This window comes from Neovison vison, chromosome 11 (assembly GCF_020171115.1).
Source record: "Neovison vison isolate M4711 chromosome 11, ASM_NN_V1, whole genome shotgun sequence".
Lineage (NCBI taxonomy): Eukaryota > Metazoa > Chordata > Mammalia > Carnivora > Mustelidae > Neogale > Neogale vison.
The window spans coordinates 142,157,871-142,177,068 of NC_058101.1; the positions used below are offsets into that span (position 1 = coordinate 142,157,871).

Sequence of the window (19,198 nt, forward strand, 5' to 3'; positions counted from 1 at the left end):
AAAATTTCACCTCATCCTAATTTACTTTAAACTCTGTTAAGGGTAGCAGTCTTCATATCTCATGAATTTTTTTTCCGTTTGCTAGTAAATTCTCTTATTCATAAAATACCACCCCAAATATCTTGTCTTAATATGGAGCTAGTCAAAGTGGCACGCCCCATGAATAGGCTTGACCTTATCTCAGTTTGGACCTAACTTAACCTTGAGAAGAAATGTTTGGGTTTTGACAGTGTTTTTGTTGTTCTGGTGAACAATGCTGTCACTCAGTGTTTATAGTTCAGTGTTAACACCAATTCCTGTAGGAGATCTTTTCTAGTACCTTCTGTAATCTCTTACAAATAAAACATGGAAAAGTAGAGTTTACATGATCAGAGTGTTCAAAAACACATGCATAATTGTGACAGATGTCACATACTAGTATAAGATGTAAACAGCAGGGGAAAGTAGGTGTGGGGTATAAGAAAACTCAACATTTCCACAAATCTAAAGCTTTCAAATTTTACAATTTTTTTTTTAAGATTTTATTTATTTATTTGACAGAGAGAGATCACAAGTAGACGGAGAGGCAGGCAGAGAGAGAGAGAGAGAGAGAGAGAGAGAGAGAGAGGGAAGCAGGCTCCCTGCTGAGCAGAGAGCCCGATGCGGGACTCGATCCCAGGACCCTGAGATCATGACCTGAGCCGAAGGCAGCGGCTTAACCCACTGAGCCACCCAGGCGCCCCCAAATTTTACAATTTTAAAAGAGATCTTCCCCCACAAAAAACAACATACAAAATTACTGTGGCAAAATAAGTTGCAGCGATTCAATATTAGCAAAGCGAGCAGCTTTCCTTCTGCTTCACCAGGTAGTATAAGATGAAGTGATTGAGGCTGAATTACTTCAATGAGGGAAAGGTCGTTGTTCCTATAAAAAATCCTAGTTTGAGAACGAACACTTCTGAAATGTTGGCGTTAAAAGGAAATACAAGTACAGTCTTTATGTTAAACTTAACAATAAATCAGGACCAAAGTTACTATTTGAAACATTTTGAGATCACAAGGATTAAAATGGACAAACTGAAGATCCCTTCCTAATTACTTCAGCATAATTCTAGCTGGAGCATTATAGTTTATATGTATTATAGTTTATATGTATAAGTCTGGCCGCCCCGCACCGGAAGAATTATGCTCATCTTTGTGTCTTCAGACACAAAAGTTTGATACAGAACAGATGATAACTTAATGTTCCTTGATTTGAGAGAAGGACTAGAAACACCTAGAAATCCGAGGAGCTCAAGAAATGTATTCCGTTTTGAAGCTACTTGCAAAAATAAATAAGTGAGCTGGAGAAAACCTTCCTGATTTTTATTTGTGTGTTAGTTATCTTGACACACTGTTGTCTTCTCAGGCTCCCGAAATCATCTGGTAGCTCTGCTACCCTACCCCACTTCCCAGGATTGTTCTACATCGCTGGTGACAATGGTGGGGGAACGGTGGCTGCTGTTGTTGACTGTCCTTTCAGGGGAATTGGACCCAGTCTTTCTCAGACCCTTGGTGTCAGGGTTGTGGCTTGTGGGAATGAGGTAATATCTGGAGTAGAGTTTGAAAGCATGTCTTAGATGCTCAGCCTACCACCCACAACTACATTTCTCTTTCCTCTTTTGTCTCCACCTTCTCTTCTCCAGATTCCACAGAGAATCCCAAATATCATCTGACTGGGTTCACCTCAGCCCAGAACAGCTGTATATGTCTCCTAGGAGAGTTGTGGCCCCAGTTTTAACAGAGTGTCTATCTGGAAGCAAAGTGTGTAACTTCATGACAGCAGCTTCCCACGTTTGGAAAGGCTTTCCTCCCTCTGTCATTCCCATCAATAAAATAGGAAGGTCTTTGCTCCCTAGATAGGTGGGACCTGCAGGTTCTACAAATTATTAAATAATGTATCTTCTTTTTCAAAAGAAATGTTGTTAAGAACAAAATTTATCCAGCTATTGAACTGACCGTTTGTCCACCTGCTTACCTGCCTGTCCATCTGTCCGTATACACATTCATTTCAGTTGTTGGGAATCTAACAGGAAGGGGCTTGCTTTGCCCAGAAACAACTTGCATATCATACAGACATTCTTCAGGTGACAGCCATTGGTTATAGGTGTGAGCAGGATGATCTTGAGTGCAACTAGAAGTGTGATCTAAGACTGGGCCATCATGCCAAGCCAGTTCTGAAAATGCCGACACACTGGACGAGCTGTGGGAGTTTGAGGAGCGACTCTGGCTTTGAGTGCTGCAAGGAGATAAATGTTACTATTCATATCTGCACAGTCTTGCCACTGAGAATCTATTTTATTATTTTTTAAAACTTGGTTATATTTTACTCTGTCAATTGTACCTCATTTGAATTGACATTCATGATTAGTTCAGTATGTGTGATATATATTTTAAAGATTCCAGATATCCTTGGGCATTTACACATTTCCTAATCTGTATTAAATATTAGTCACTTAAAGACAAATTGGCTGTTTACTTTCCTGTCTTCTCCACTTAACTGGACCGGGGCTCATCATTTTTACTCTAGTTGCCTGACACTGAGGAGAACAAAGAATACCCTGGAACAAAGAAAAGCTAAGAGAATAATAGTTACTTCAGTGATTTTTAAATTATCAATGTTTATATTCACTTAATTGGATTATTAGCTCCTTGGCTTTTTATTTTATGCTGATCCCAGAGATTTGTGAAATACATGGCTTTCTTCTTGTAAATTGTTTTGAAGTTGTGGGCATGCTACTGTTTGTGCATAGCGTCTTGATTTGATCTCTGCCTGTGATTTCCAGAAGGTGATTGATTATATGATGGTTTGCATGCAACTTTAATTATTCAGGAGTCGTAAATTTGACATGCCTTTTAAATTTAATCTTCTTTTTTTTTAATTTTTTTTTTTAAAGATTTTATTTATTTATTTGAGAGAGAGAGACAGTGAGAGAGAGCATGAGCGAGGAGAAGGTCAGAGAGCGAAGCAGACTCCCCATGGAGCTGGGAGCCCGATGTGGGACTCGATCCCAGGACTCCAGGATCACGCCCTGAGCCGAAGGCAGTCGTCCAACCAACTGAGCCACCCAGGCGTCCCTAAATTTAATCTTCTTAAGTAATATCTACGCCCAGTGTGGGGCTCAAACCCACAACCCCGAGATTGAAATTGTGTGATCCACTGACCAAGCCAGCCAGGTCTATTACTCTTTGTTTTGTTTTGTTTTGTTTGCTACAGCAAATCTCTTCTAAAGATAACTTATAAAAACAATAATGTTCATTATATAAGAGTTGGAAAATGCAGAAAAATAGGCAGACAGAAAACCATAATTCTGTACCTTTTAGAAACAATTATAGTAGTTAACATTTTGGGCATTTGCGGTCATGTGCTGATAAATCAATACCTAACAACCAGCTCTTTGAGTGTAATTCCATTGTGAATATTAATTGATATTCTTGTTTATATTAATGAGTAGGATGAAAGTGAAACAACCAAAGCATATGTCGGGATTTCCATATGTTGGGCTGATGACCCAAGCGGCTTCTTTGTGGATTCGGATCATAGTGTTCACATATTGGGAGAATGTTTCCTCAATGTTTTGTGCTGTTCATAATGTAACCTCTACAACATGCTTTTATGTCAAATCTGCATTATTAACATTTCTCCCCATCACTTTCTTAAATCTAAGCAATCAGTAAAATGATAAATTGGCCAGGTTTTGTTTGTACACACACCACCCGTAGCTAGTTACACGCTAAGAACATGACAGCCCTGGTGGTAAATTGGAAAGAGTTGCTCAGTAGCACATTGTTGTAAAAGTATTTCCACCAAACAGACGTCATAGGCACACGTAATCTCAGGAGCATAGATAATGGTAAAATAAATGGGAAATAAATTTTGAGTACTTACTACCTTTGTCTTTATGTGATTTGTTCATTGTAAGGTCATATAATTTCTATAAGTTGATACAATTTTTATTTTTTAAATTTTTTATTTTATTTTATTTTATTTCTTTGACTAGTTAATAAACTTTACTCAAAATGGAACAAAGAGTGTTTTAGTCGGTTAAGCGTCAGCCTTTGGCTCCAGTCATGATCCCAGGGTCCTGGGATCCAGTGGCTCTGGCTGCCTGCTCAGCAGACAGCCTGCTTCTCCCTCTCCCTTTGCTTGTCACGCCTCCTGCTTGTGCTCTCTCTCCTCCCCCTGGAATTGAAAACTGGAACATGAAGCACAGGGCTTTTTCTCATAGATGGCCTCAGTATGTCAACTGTCTATATTCTCTTTAGTTCCTCACTCCTCCCACTCGAACAGCTGGCGCAAGACCCTCCAGGTTGGGGTCCTAAGAGTCTCCCAGATCTCGGTGGGACCTCCAAATGTTGTGCCCGAGTTTTCACATCTGAGAGACCACCAAGGAGCCAAGCACCAGTGCAATCACACGGGGGTTTATTTGACAAGCTTAAGCTTGGGCCCAAGTATACTCGATGCACTGGAGTAGGGACTTGGACCTAAGTTGATACAATTTTTAATAATGGCTATGTCTGACAACTGGCCTGCAACATGTCTGAACATTTTTCTGTTCTCATAAGCTAGTTTGAGGTGGCTCTGGCCCACCACTAGGTGGATATGTTTCTCATTTTTCTTATAAAAGTAAAAAAATATATAATCTTCTTAAGTAATAAGTACATATATAGGGCACCTGGGGGGCTCAGTTGGTTAAGCGACTACGTTCGGCTCAGGTCATGATCTCAGGGTCTTGGGATCAAGTCCTGCATTGGCCTCTCTGCCCCGCGGGGAGCCTGCTTCCTCCTCTCTCTGTCTCTCTCTGTCTCTCTCTCTCTCTCTGCCTGCCTCTCTGCCTGCTTGTGATCTCTCTCTATCAAATAAATTCTTTAAAAAAAAAAAAACTGCCTGTTTTTGAAGGACTCAGTTAAATGAATTTTCAAAAAACAGTTTCTTTTTTTTTTTTTTAAAGATTTTATTTATTTATTTGACAGAGACAGATCACAAGCAGGCAGAGAGGCAGGCAGAGAGAAAGGAGGAAGCAGGCTCCCTGCTGAGAAGAGAGCCCGATGCGGGACTCGATCCCAGGACCCTGAGATCATGACCTGAGGCGAAGGCAGCGGCTTAACCCACTGAGCCACCCAGGCGCCCAAAAATAGTTTCTTTTTAAGGAAGACTATCTAGAGCCCCCAAACCCCTTTTTGCCTCAGTTCAGTAGATCTCTGTCATGTGTGTTCTTTGCTGCCAGCAAAGCAGGATGCCAGGTGCAAACTAGAACCCTAACTGCTAACCCCTAACTCCGAACACTAACCTGAACCCTAACGCTAATCCTAATCTTAATCTTGGCTCTAGCCCTAATACTAAACCTAAATCTGAGACAGGAAAAAGATGTGGTGTATACATGCAATGGAATATTACTCAACCATAAAAAATGAAACCTTGCCATTTGCAATGAAATAGATGGAGCTAAAGAGCATTATGCTAAGTTCAGTAAGTCAGTCAGAGAAAGACAAATACCATATGATTTCATTCATAGGTGTAATTTAAGAAAGAAAACAAACTAGGAAGGAAAAAAACAGAAAGGCAAATCAAGAATAGACTCTTGGGGCACCTGGGTGGCTCAGTGGGTTAAACCTCTGCCTTTGGCTTGGGTCATGATCTTGGGGTCCTGGGATCAAGCCCCGCATCGGGCTCTCTGCTCAGCGGGGAGCCTGCCTCCCCCTCCCCCTCTGCCTGCCTCTCTGCCTATTTGTGATGTCTCTCTCTCTGTCAAATAAATTAGAAAAAAAAAAAAAAAAAAAAGAACAGACTCGTAACTACAGAGAACGCACTGATAGTTACAGAGGGGATGTGAGTGGAGGATGGGTGAAACAGATGATGGAGGTTAAGGAGGGCACTTGTGATGAGCACTAGGTGATACATGAAAGTGTGAATCACTATATTGTATACCTGAAACTAATATTATACTGTAGGTTAACTGGCATTTGAATAAAAACGTTGAAAAAGAATTTGCTTTTATTAGTAAAATAAAGACCTTCTTTAAGGCTCTTAATACATGAAATTACATAGATTAGATTTTGCTCTTGTGTATATGTTCATTGCTTCATTGTTGTTTTCTCCACCATTGATTAAGTCCACGCTGCTTTAGCTATTACTTAGATTTGTGAAAAGATATTAATGTAATGCATTTTATAAAAGGCAAAAGGAAGGGGCGCCTGGGTGGCTCAGTGGGTTAGGCCGCTGCCTTCGGCTCGGGTCATGATCTCAGGGTCCTGGGATCAAGTTCCGCATCGGGCTCTCTGCTCGGCAGGGAGCCTGCTTCCTCCTCTCTTTCTCTCTGCCTGCCTCTCTGCCTACTTGTAATCTCTCTCTGTCAAATAAATAAGTAAAATCTTTTAAAAAAAAAAAAAGGTAAAAGGAAGGGCTTAGCGAACATAATACTTTTGATCAAGAGATTACAAAGGTGAGAAATGGGTGACTAAGGCACTCTACTTAGAAGATACTTTAAAAAATTACTAGTGTAGAAAAATCTTGTAGCATCCTATAACCTCAATAATTTATTATTTTTGTTAATAACATTTAATCCCATCTTTTTAAAACTATCTGCCTTGTTTTTTTTTAAAATTTTATTTTATTTATTTATTTGACAGATAGAGATCACAAGTAGGCAGAGAGGGAGGCAGAGAGAGGGGAGGAAGCAGGCTCCCTGCTGAGCAGAGAGCCTGATGGTGGGACTCGATCCCAGGACCCTGAGATCATGACCTGAGCTGAAGGCAGCGGCTTAACCCACTGAGCCACCCAGGCGCCTCCTTTTTTAGATTTTAGAGTCAAGGTTTCAAACTGGCCTAATTTCTTTCTAACTTGTTGGAAGCATCACTTAATTAATATTTTAATCATTTTCAGATGCTTAAAATATGTATTTGTTTTTGCAGTGAGAAACAGCAAGGTATCATCCCTTGAGGCAGTGTTATTTTAATTTCATAAAGAATGGAGAAACACAAAATCATGTTTCTCACCTTTTTTATTTCTCTGCTGCCTTCTACCAAACCCTCTTGATTTTTTGTACATTTTTATTAATAGTAAGGTTTTATTTTTTATTATACTGGGACATGGACCCTGCTCATAGATACTGAGTTTTAATGGAGACAAATTTGGTCTCATTGGGAATGCTAAGGTTAAGACATGTTTCCAAATATTCATATACATGCACACACCCCTTTGTTTTTAACATATTTTGTTGCCGACTCAGCTCCAAGTATCAGCTGCTTCTGGAACTTTTGAGTTTTAGTGCTGATTTTGGGTTGCCACATCAAAGAAATAGCAGGCACCTGTGCTATGCAGTTATGTCTTGTAGGTTTCAGTACTGAATGATTCAAAATGGGTCAGGAAGTTGTCAAAACAAAACCCAAAAGTATTGGTCTATATTAATTGTATCTCCACTAAATAATTAATCTCCCCACTTTTACTTCGATGGACTTATCAGGTTGTTTATGGAGTCTAATTCCACTTTTCATCTTTCCGTCCTTCCTACCCTTTCCTCTATCCTTTATATGACCTAAAATTAAAATAATTTATTAATCAGATATTGTCCTTTTCTTACCCATATATATGTTCCTTTGATTTTCAATGTCCCTGAAAGAATAGTTAATATCAGGTTATTTTTAAAGTATTAGATTTGTTTCTGCATTAAGGAAGTAAACAGATAACTAAAAGTTATAATCAGAAATGTAAGAATTGAGAGAGCTCTTCTCCGTAACTCTCACATCGAGAGGGTTACATCTGAGTTCACAGAAGCAAGTGTGGGAGACAGTATTGTTAGGACTTTCTACATTCCAGTATCTTCTGTCGTTTTGCATCATAGAACCAAGGGGAGACAAAAGTAGATTATGTGTTTTGATGCTAACCATTGTATTGGAATATTTATATATATATATATATATATATATATATATATATATATTTAGTAAAAAACAAACAGCATAAAGCAGGTGTTTCCAGGTAGGTGATAAACTAGTAGGTTTCAAGAAACCTTTTCCTTTCTTTTCTCCTTGAGTATTCTTTCATCTTTGGACAGAGGGCTTTTTGACTTGATGTTTGTTTCTTATTCTATAGGTGTTAGGATTCCATATATGGACTGTGATGGAAGGAACATCTTCTTTTAAATTTTCCTTCTCTATTATGACCAAGTGACTCTTTGGATTTCTGCCAAACTTTTTCTGCCATGTTCTAATTTCTCTTGCCAAGTAGGATCCCATGCCAGTCTCTTGTCAGTCCTAGGACTTTATACCAGGTTTTCCTTGAATGTCCATAAGGAAGTGTCCAAAGGGGTGTGTCGGCCTTTTTAGGTAGAAGCTCTGATACATGTAGTTTTGGAAACCAGAATGATGGGTTTGAGAGAAAAGTGTGAGTTTTCTATTCTTTTTTTTTTTTTTTAGAACTTCTCTTTACATTCTTTTAAAAGTCATCATTAAGTAGGATATAATTGGATGAGTCAGTTGTTTTTAGAAGACTTGTTCCTTATGTACGATCTAAAATACTATATGGTATAGACTCTGAACATTCCGAGAGGACTTTAAAAATTACTATAATTTTTAAAATTTATCATAATTATTATTTTTTTAATTTAAGGTTTAACATCATTCCAATATGTGCATTGCCTGAGAAGGACTTTATAGTCTAGTGAGGAACTAACATACCAGAATGCTTCTAATACAAGGTAGAAAGTATATGAATGCCCCAATTTTAAGAAAAAACAAAACACAAGCAGAGCATAAGCCATTCTGTTGTCTGTAGGCTTCTGACTAGACTATGAGCATCTTATGGGCAGGGTCCATGTCCTAGTTGATCTTGTTTCTTTGGTACTTTAGCATAATACCTGGAATAGCACAAGCATTAAATTTCCTGAAAATTAATATTTACTCTGAACAGTTAAGTGAATGTTTGTCTTTTGGTCAAAAATACAGAAACAACCAGCTAATAAAACAAAATTTGAAAAACCAGTCTCTGGATATAATTGGGTTGTTTCAAACTGCAACTGCCTTATATTTGTCTAGTATTTTCTTATTCTCCCTACTTTTTCCTGGCACACAGTGGATACCCCTTTAGAACTATACTATCCTGGGATGCTTGGGTGGCTCAGTCAGTTAAGCATCTGCCTTTGGCTCAGGTCATGATCCCAGGGTTCTGGGATCGAGTCCTGCAGTGGGCTCCTTGCTCAGCGGGGAGCCTGCCGCCCCCCCCCACTCCCCTGACTTGTACGCATGCTCTCTCTTTCTTGCTCTCTTACAAATAAATAAAATCTTAAAAAAAAAATGCTATGCTATCCCTTTTTTGCCTTTTACCAACAAATAACTTCTAATCATAAAATTTAATCCTACTATGTTGCTGTATATCCAAAAGAGAAAGGATTAGATTTTAGCCCTTTTTGTCTACCTAGGTTTTCTGTTAAACTCTCTCTACAAATCACTTTAGGAAGGCTGTGGAGGAAATACATAATCCTAGAAAAAATACATTTTGGTTATTAATTCCTTAATTTATTCAGTATATTTTATTGAACACAGTCACACTTCAGATCATTAGTTTTCAACATTTTTTGTGTTCACATTTGATGAGGTTAAAGATTCTGCTGTCCCATGTTACAGTAAATACCACCTTCCTTAGGTGCTGAGTAAATATTATGCCCTGTATCTCCTCTCAAATTGGTTTTATGTGTTCTACATCATAAAACCCACTCAGATAAGTTTTTTCTGATTAATATCACTCAGTGTTATTGTATATTATACATGATTTGAAATTTAGCACACCAGTGAAGATTTTGTGCTGCTTATTAGTTGGGAATTACCACAGTTTAAATATAATAAAGAGACAGGTTCTAAAGATAGAGTACAATGTAAATGTGTGATTAGGCAGAATGACCCCTGAAATTTCCATTAACTGACACTTGAAGTACAATGTTTGTTGCCAAACCCAGTGCCATGTTGGAGTATCAGGTACCATGTCCTAAGGCAAACCTTGCCAGGTTTCTGTCTCTTGACTACCAGATGCTCATCAAGGTGACTTTTTTTTTTTTAAGATTTTATTCATTTATTTGACAGACAGAGATCACAAGTAGGCAGAGAGGCAGGCAGAGAGAGAGGAGGCAGCAGGCTCCCCGCTGAGCAGAGAGCCCGATGCGGGGCTCGATCCCAGGACCCTGGGATCATGACCTGAGCTGAAGGCAGAGGCTTTAACCCACTGAGCCACCCAGGTACCCCCAAGGTGACTTTTTGTATGAAAAATGCCTCTTGTTAAATATTAGAGCCCAATACCCTTAGCAAAGTGAGCATACAGCAAGATGTAATTGGGAATAAAGATGGGCAGAACAAAGCCAGCAGCAAAATTATTTGTGGGGGATTTGCTTTTGAAGTAAATTGTAGGTGGGATTGCTTGTACTATTCAAATTATATTTATTTCTCTCTGTGAGTAGTATTGAGTTCACAGGAGTTCAGTGAGCACACGATATTGTTCCACTGACTTGCACTATAAAAATGAGTAAAAGGCAGTCTCTTTCCTTGAGAAGTTGGCAGTCTAATTAGGAAGTCAAGACATTTATGTGTTGGGGAAAAAAACAGAAAACAAAGAATTGGGAAGAACAGGGCAACATACTCTAATTTTAAATGTAGTGTAGTTATTAATAGTAGAGCTGAAAGTTTCTTCCAGGATCTTTGAACACTTACAGGATTTTTTTTGTTTAATAGAGCTAAAGGAATATGAAACTGTTTAGAGCTACTCTTCACCGTGTCTATTTTGTGAAAAACATCATGGAAAGGGTGCTGGAAAGGAATAGAGATCTGTGTTCTCAGGAATTATACAGTGCTCACAAAAGCTTGTCAGTCTGTTTTGTTCTCTTGGCTTTGTTATTGCATCAGCTTGGTAGGAGATAAGGTATATGAGAAGTATGCATTGTGAACCTCGGAAGGGTTTCCAGTAGTGAATAATAATTGCAACTGAAATGCAAATGATCAGTTATTCGAATTTATAAGGTACTGTTACGGTAACTGTAGGGTAACTCAACTGGTATCCACAGGATAGCCCCCAAAATTTCAGCCTCATAATTATGGACTAGACAAAATTGTGTATTGGAAAATAAGGTAAGAAATATAAGTAACATTTTTTAAGGTTCTAATATGTGCCAAGCACTGTGCTGTATATTTTACGTAGTTTTTTTCATTCAATCTTAATAACAAGTCATAAGATAGACAGTAGTATCCTCATTACAAAGAAAATAATTCTACCAAATAAGTAAATTGAAATATGAAAGCAGGTATCTGGCTGGCTTCAGATTCTGTATTCTTTCCTCTACAGTCATGATGCCCCAATAGACATATCATGCATCCTATTTGCTTTTTCTCTACCTGTCCTCCTCCATATTCTTTATGCTCACTGATAATGACTTAATTTACAGCGTAGCCTGGATGGCTCAGTTGGTTAAGCATCTGACTCTTGAATTTGGCTCAGGTCATGATCTCAGGGTCCTGGGATTGATCTCCACATTGGGCTCCCTGCTCAGTAGGCAGTCTGTTGGTCTCCCTCTTCCTCTGCTCGCCCTTTCTGTCTCTCTCTCTCTCAAATAAATAAATACATCTTTTAAAAAAAAATTCTATTTGTCAGAGAAAGAGAGCACAAGCAGGGGATGCAGCAGCCTCCCTGCTGAGCAGGGAGGCTGATGAGGGACTTAATTCCATGACCCCAGGATCATGACTTGCGCCAAAGGCAGACACTTAACCAACTGAGCCACCCAGGCTTCCCTTATAAATCTTACACCAAAAAAAAAAAACCCAAAACTCATTTTACAAATTTATAATGGGTAGCTATATTAATGAAAGCTCATTTAAATATGCATTGGCTTTATTTATTCTGAAACTGTGTAAATAAAGGTTGTACATATGATTTGCTTGCTTTGAAAAAGATTAAGTAGAAAAACTTCCTGTGTAACTTCATGTTGTATTATAGATCTTAATTACTATAATTGAGCTGTCAATGGTGATAAAAAAGTGAAATCAGAACTCCTATAACTCTTTCCCTAAAGCTTTCAGAGTATTAATAGAAGTATTTTGCAGTTTTGTTAGCGTTTTTAACTTTAGCAAAAGCCATTTTGGTTGGATCTCAATTAATTTTCTTTACTTATCTTTATTCTCTAATTTTTTTATTTAATTTTATTTATTTATTGGACAGAGAGAGAGAGTCTGTGAGAGAGAGAACACAAGCAGGGGGAGTGGGAGAGAAGCAGGCTTCCCGCTGAGCAGAGAGCAGGGAGCCTGATGTGGGGCTATATCCCAGGATCTTGGGATCATGACCTGAGCCGAAGGCAGACACCTAGCAACTGAGCCACTCAGGCGCCCTCTTATTCTCTAATTCTTTTATTTATTTATTTAATTTTTAAATTAACATATAATGTATTATTAGCCCCCGGGGTACAGGTATGTGAATTGCCAGGTTTACACACTTCACAGCACTCACCATAACACATACCTTCCCCATTGTCCATAACCCCACCTCCCTATTCTCTAATTCTTAAGAAGAAATTACCCCCTTGCTATATACCCAAACTTCAAACTATGGAGGTTCATCAGAGTTTTAGAATTAACAGGTAATCTGTGTTCATTAGTTTCAAGAAATACACTGTTCTTTGCTACTCCCTACAGCTTATCATATATGACTCTACGTATTATGATGATGATAGTAATTTAAGTATTATTAAAATGGCATTATAGCTCTATATTTGTTTCAGTAGCACACTATTATTTACTAACTCATACTTTCTTCTCCCATTACATAATATTACCTTACTTTAGCAGGTAACATAGGATGATAAAAGATTGAGTGAAACACAGTATTTGTCATGATATACCATTATTGCTTTCTGTTTTGAGAAGCAAATCAGGGCTGACCTAAGGCTTTGTTTATAAACGTACATAGAAGGTATTTTGGGGTTTTCGTTTTTTTGAAATGGAGTAACTCAAGGACTTTTGCTTACTGTAGTCCTGAAATAACTATCATGTTTCTTTTTTTTAAGTGCAGTCCGTCCTTGATTTATAAACACCTGACCTAGGGGTATTTTTCATAGAATGAAAAAATGTCCATCAGAAAAAGATTCATTTTTTCATCTGGTATAACCAGAGTACCACTTTTCTAAAACTTGGTGCTAGAAATTTCTTTTGCTTTTTTCCTCTCTCCTCATTGCCTTTGTCCTGTTCTTTCATATCCAGCCCCCAATTTTATCCCACTACTGCCACCATCAACTGGCAACCAGAAATGACAAAGTCACCTGCTTTTGCATCCATATAAATCCTATTGCTCTGTTTTGCCACTAACTTAGTGGTTCTCTAGTGCGGGTGATTCTCCCCTCCCCTGCCTGCCCAGAGGACATTTGGCAATGTCTGGAGACATTGTGGGTTGTCACAGCTGGCAGGGGGTGGGAGGAAATACACTCTTGGTATCCAGTAGATCGGGGACACTGCCAGTCATCCTGTAATAAATAGGACAACCTCTCGTCCTTTACTAATGTCAGTCGTGCCAAGGAGGAGAACTTGTATTAGCTCTATTCCACATCAGCTGTTTTCTTCAACTCCTTGTATAACATTTTTTAAATCTTTTATTTATTGATTTTTTTAAAATATTTTTACTTATTTGTTAGAGAGAGAAAGAGAGAGAGAGCTACAGAGCGCAAGCACAGGCAGGCAGAATGGCAGGCTAGAGGCAGAGGGAGAAGCAGGCTCCCTGCCGAGCAAGGAGTCTGATGTGGGACTCGATCCCAGGACGCTGGGATCATGACCTGAGCCGAAGGCAGCCGCTTAACCAACTGAGCCACCCAGGCATCCCTTATTTATTGATCTTATCAACATGACTGCATTCTTCTTGGTGGTTGTATATTCATATGGGTTTCCCCAGTCTGGGGTATGACACCAGGTACATAGTAAGTGCTCCATGGTTGAATAGTTGCATACATAAATAAGACACCCCAGACTTCTCCATTGCCTTTCTGGCACTTTCAGAAACCACCTCTTGCACACCTCTATCTTCCCCACCTCCACTCATTATTTATCTCATCAAATATTAGTGTGCCAGTCCTATCAACAGTATATTTAGTTTCTAAAAATGTGGATGTCCTATAGTGCCCATCCTTCCTGGATGTTCCCAGCTAAGACATGAACCTGAGCTCATGCTAAGGGAGAACTTCCATGAGGGATTCTTTTAAGACTATGGATGGAGGGGGGCGCCTGGGTGGCTCAGAGGGTTAAAGCCTCGGCCTTCAGCTCAGGTCATGATCTCAGGTCCTGGGATCGAGCCCCCCATCGGCCTCTCTGCTCAGCGGGGAGCCTGCTTCTCCCCCTCTGTCTTCCTCTCTGCCTCCTGGTGATCTCTGTCAAATAAATAAACAAACAAAATCTTTAAAAAAAAAAGACTATGGAGGGAGGGATACCTGGGTTGCCTCAATTGGTTAAGCTCAGCTCAGGTCATGATCTCACGGTCCTGGAATCAAGCCCCGCATTGGGCTTCCTGCTCAGTGGGGAATCTGCTGTTTCCTCTACCCTCTGCCTCCTCCCCATTGTTCATGCTCTGTTTCTGTCTCAAATAAATAAAATCTTAAAAAAAAAAAAGAGAGTGGAACCTTCACCTACAGTCTCTGTTTTGTATACAGATGGAGAAAGGTGGGGTCTTCATTTGCCTCCTTTTTTATTTTCTCTACCACAGAACCTGTTAACTTAGAAAGGAGAACATTAAACTTTAGAGTTTGGAAAATGCTGTTTTAGATATGATACTGATTGGTTGGTTGGTTGGTTGGCTGGTTGGTTTATAGAGCTAGCCTAAACATGATGCTATAAATCTTGAGAATTGTAGAATCTGGGATGACCTCAGACAGAATTCTGTTTTGTGCCAAGGTTCTACCACCCTTCTATGCCCCCACCCAGCTTTCTATTGAAGTGTAACATATATTTACAAAGTACGCAGGTCAGTGAATTAACCACATCTACTTGGCGCCCAGAAGACCCCACGTATATGTTTCCTAGGGCGCCCTATCAATGTGCCACAAACTAGGTGACTAAGAACAACAGAAATGTAATTCCTCACAGCTCTGGCGGCTGCAAGTTTGAAAGCAAGATGTCCTCAGGGCCACACTCCCTCCGAAATCTGTAGGGGAATCTTCCGTTGGCTCTTGCTTGCTTGTGGACAGTCTTTGGCATTACTCAGCTTACAGCCTTGTCACTCCAGTCTCTGCCTCATTGTCGCCTGGTGCCTTTCCTCTGTGTCTCTTTCATGGTTTTCTTCTAAGGACAGCAGTCTTACTGGATTAGGGCACCACCCTATTCCAGTATGACATCATCTTAACTAATTATATCTGTAATGACCCTGTTTCCAAAAAAAGTCACATTCTGAGATACTGGAGTTAGAATTTCAGCATATCTTTTTTGGGAGAGGAATATTTCGACCCAGACACCCTTATATTCTACCCCAGTCAGTTCACCTTCCTCCTTCACAAAGGTAACAGTGGTTTTTTGGTTAACATGGTAATATTATAGTAATACTTACAATATTATTATTTAAATAATAACATCCCACCAATCAGTGGTAATGAGCAAGGATGTAATATTCAGTTACATTCAGTAACATTCCATATGTTCTCCCTGGACATATGCATGAAATTGTGGCTTTTTTGGCCCTGCCTGTTAAGTACTGAGTTTGAGTCTATTAATTACTAAACTTGAATCAGCAGATACAATATTAACATGCAGAGTCTCTCCAGTTTTGCACCCAGAAGTTCCCCTCTCAACCTCAGCCAACCTATTTGCGTTTTATTACTGTTATTCTTCTGAGTGACCTAATGCTAATTTTTTCAAGTAGTTGTTTACAGAAAGCCTTCAAGAACTCTTTTTTTAATATTTTTAACTTTAGATTTTATTTATTTAATTGAGAGAAGACAGAGCTTGAGCAGGGAGGAAGAGCAGAGGGAGAGGGAGGGAGAAGTAGGCTCATAGCTGAGCAGGGAGCCTGATGCAGAGCTGGATCCCAGGACCCTGGGATCATGACCTGAGCTGAAGGCAGACACTTAACTGACTGAGACACCCAGGCGCCCCAAGATCTTTCAAAAATGAACATTGCTGGGGTACACCTGGGTAGTGTAGTTGGTTAAGCATTAAACTCTTGGTTTTGACTCAGGTCATGATCTCAGGGTCCTGTGATCAAGCTCTGCATCAGGCTCCGTAATCCGCGTGTAGTATTCTTGATACTCTCTTTCTCCCTCTTTCAGCCCTTCCCACACATACTATCTCTCCCTCTCTCTCTAAAATAAATAAAATGAAAACAGTAATAACATTGCTGGCTCAGTCAGAAGAGCATGCAACTCTTGATCTCAGAGTTGTGAGTTTGCGCCCCTTGTTGAGTAGTAGAGATTACTAAAAAATAAACTTAAAACAAAATAAAAATGAGCATTGCTTATCCAATCAACACGGATGGATCTAGAGAGTATTATGCTAAGTGAAATAAGTCAGTCAGAGAATGATAAATACTGAATGATTTCACTCATATGTGGAATTTAAGACTTAACAAATAAGAGAAAAACAAAAAAAGAGATTCTTAAATGTAGAGAACAACCTGTGGCTGCCAGAGGGGAGGCGGGTGAGAGGATGGTTGAAGTAGGTGAAGGGGTGAAAAGTGCACTTGCTGTGTTGGGCACTGAGTAATGTATGGAATTGTGGTATCAGTGTGTTGTACACCTGATACTACAGCTTAATTATATGTGGATTTTTTTCTTTAAATCTAAGATAACAAAATCAGTATTGCTGAAAACACATGTTTTTATATTATGGTCCTAGTTTCATGACCTTGTAATGACCTCCTGTAATGTTTTTGTTTGGTCAGGCAGAACAGTATATTCTTTTTTTTTTTTTTTAAATACTTTATTTATTTGTTTGACAGAGATCACAAGTAGGCAGAGAGGCAGGCAGAGAGAGAGAGGGAAGCTGGCTCCCTGCTGAGCAGAGAGCCCGATGTGGGGCTTGATCCCAGGACCCCGGGATCATGACCCGAGCCGGAGGCAGAGGCCTTTACCCACTGAGCCACCCAGGCACCCCCAGAACAGTATATTCTTTTTTTTTTTTTTTTAAGATTTTATTTATTTATTTGACAGACAGAGATCACAAGTAGGCAGAGAAGCAGGCAGAGAGAGAGGGGAGGAAGCAGGCTCCCTGCTGAGCAGAGAGCCCGATGCGGGACTCGATCCCAGGACCCTGAGATCATGACCTGAGCCGAAGGCAGCAGCTTAACCCACTGAGCCACCCAGGCGCCCCAGAACAGTATATTCTTAAAGTGTCTCCCATAAAATGAACTGATCTGTTACTGCATCTTCCCTAAGTTTTATCATATCTACCTAAGAAACAGCAAGAGGATTTATACAGATTACCACAGGCATGTGTTTCATAAGATCAAAAATAAGTATAAATTTTAAGAGCATTTAGGGAAAAAAGTGAAGAATTTTATAAACAAGGCAGGTTTTCTTTTCTCCCCTAAAAAAAATCATATAATTAATGTTTTAGGTTTGTGTATTTTTTCTAAATGATTCCAAAAGCAATTAGGCCAGCTTGTTTGAATAAAATTTAAAACAAACAGCCTGGGGCGCCTGGGTGGCTCAGCCGTTAAGAGAGCTAGTAGCTAGCTGCCTTCAGCTCGGGTCATGATCCCAGGGTCCTGGGATGGAGCCACTTGTCGGAATCCCTGCTCAGCGGGAAGCCTGCTTCTCCCTCTCCCACTCCTCCTGCTTGTGTTCCCTCTCTTGCTGTGTCTCTCTCTGTCAAATAAATAAATAAAATTTTCAAAAAAAAAAAAAGCCCTACCAACTAGTGATTATAAACCTTTGCAGCTAACAACTTGACGGTGAGTGAATGGAGGCTCAGAAGGATTTGTGCGAGTTAACCCAAGGTCACACAGTCAGGGACACCCAGGATCAACCAGCCATTGAACAAAACTCAAAGCAACCAGAAGACTTTCATTTTTAGGTGGTGATGTTCTAAGTTCTAATCTTAGGAAGAAATGCTGTTCGTTCTTAGGTCAAATTAACTATAAAAATGATCTATTTTGATCTGTTGTGAAAAGATAGGAATTCCCATGTCAAACACCAGAGACATATAGGGGGTCAGAACTCTTCTGATTACTGTGTAATTGCTGCCTGACTTCAGGCGCTGTCCAAAGCATCACTGGAAGATGCAGTGTGTAGGTAGCTGTGAAAGCAATTTTAAGGCAGATTTTTATTTGCACTGCACATATACTTCACTTGCCTTCTCATTTCCCATAAAACATTTTATATCCAAGGCAATTTAAAAACTTTTTTTTTAAATTTATGTTTTGTAAGGAGGATAAGCCAGTAACTAATACATCAAACTTGCTGCTTGGCGCCATATTGAGTCCCAGAAATGACCTGGCATTATGAAAGATTCTTCTTCAAAAGGATTAATGAATACAATAATGTTTTCTTTCTTTCTTTTTCTAGCCAAGGACCTTTGTCATCCATTAGAGCGGTAATCAAGAGATGTAAGTTTGTTTTTTCCTGCTCTGTATTTTCCTCTGTGGTATTTTAAATGATGGTTTAGGCTTCCAGCAAGTGATTGTATTTGATGAATCTTACAAAGAACCCAACAAAAGTAGCTTTCCTCTTCTCCTAAGGAATAATAAACCATTTCAGACATTAGTTTTTCAACTTTCTTTTCAACTTTCATTTATTGATAAGCCCATTCCTCAGAATAATATTTACCTCTCACAGAACTAAACTATTTTTAAAAATATGGATTTTATGGTCAATTTTTATGATCTAAAATAAATTTACCATTTTCTATAGGTAAATAAATAAATATAGGTAATTTACCATTTTCTATAGGTAAAAAAAGAAAAATCAAGCCCTGTCCTTTTTGATTCATTTGTTTCTGTAGTGTTTTTATTTATCTGTATAAATGCCTGTGGAGATCGGCTCCTTTTCACATACAAGTGCCAGAATAGAATTCTCTCCAAAATGGTGCATTCATACTTTTCAATCTTACCTCTTAGTTAAAGCTTTACCAAACCTCTTGGTTAAAACTTGATTTTGGTGAAGAATTTTTACATTGTTTTTAACAGAAGAGTCTGCAAAGTTCCCTTTAGTTTTAGGGAAACTAAACAGAACATGGATTACCT

At 39.1% G+C, this 19,198-nt stretch overlaps 1 protein-coding gene across 4 annotated transcripts in view; it reads left to right on the forward strand.

The window, feature by feature from the left end:
* The window catches only part of SH3D19 (SH3 domain containing 19), a 179,796-nt gene that overhangs the window by 107,635 nt on the left and 52,963 nt on the right, over nt 1–19,198 (forward strand). For all 4 annotated transcript variants that reach the window (XM_044224873.1, XM_044224875.1, XM_044224874.1 and 1 more), the window contains exon 3: nt 18,522–18,562. In XM_044224873.1, coding sequence (XP_044080808.1) covers nt 18,522–18,562 — 41 coding nt within the window. The remainder of the gene's footprint in view (nt 1–18,521; nt 18,563–19,198) is intronic.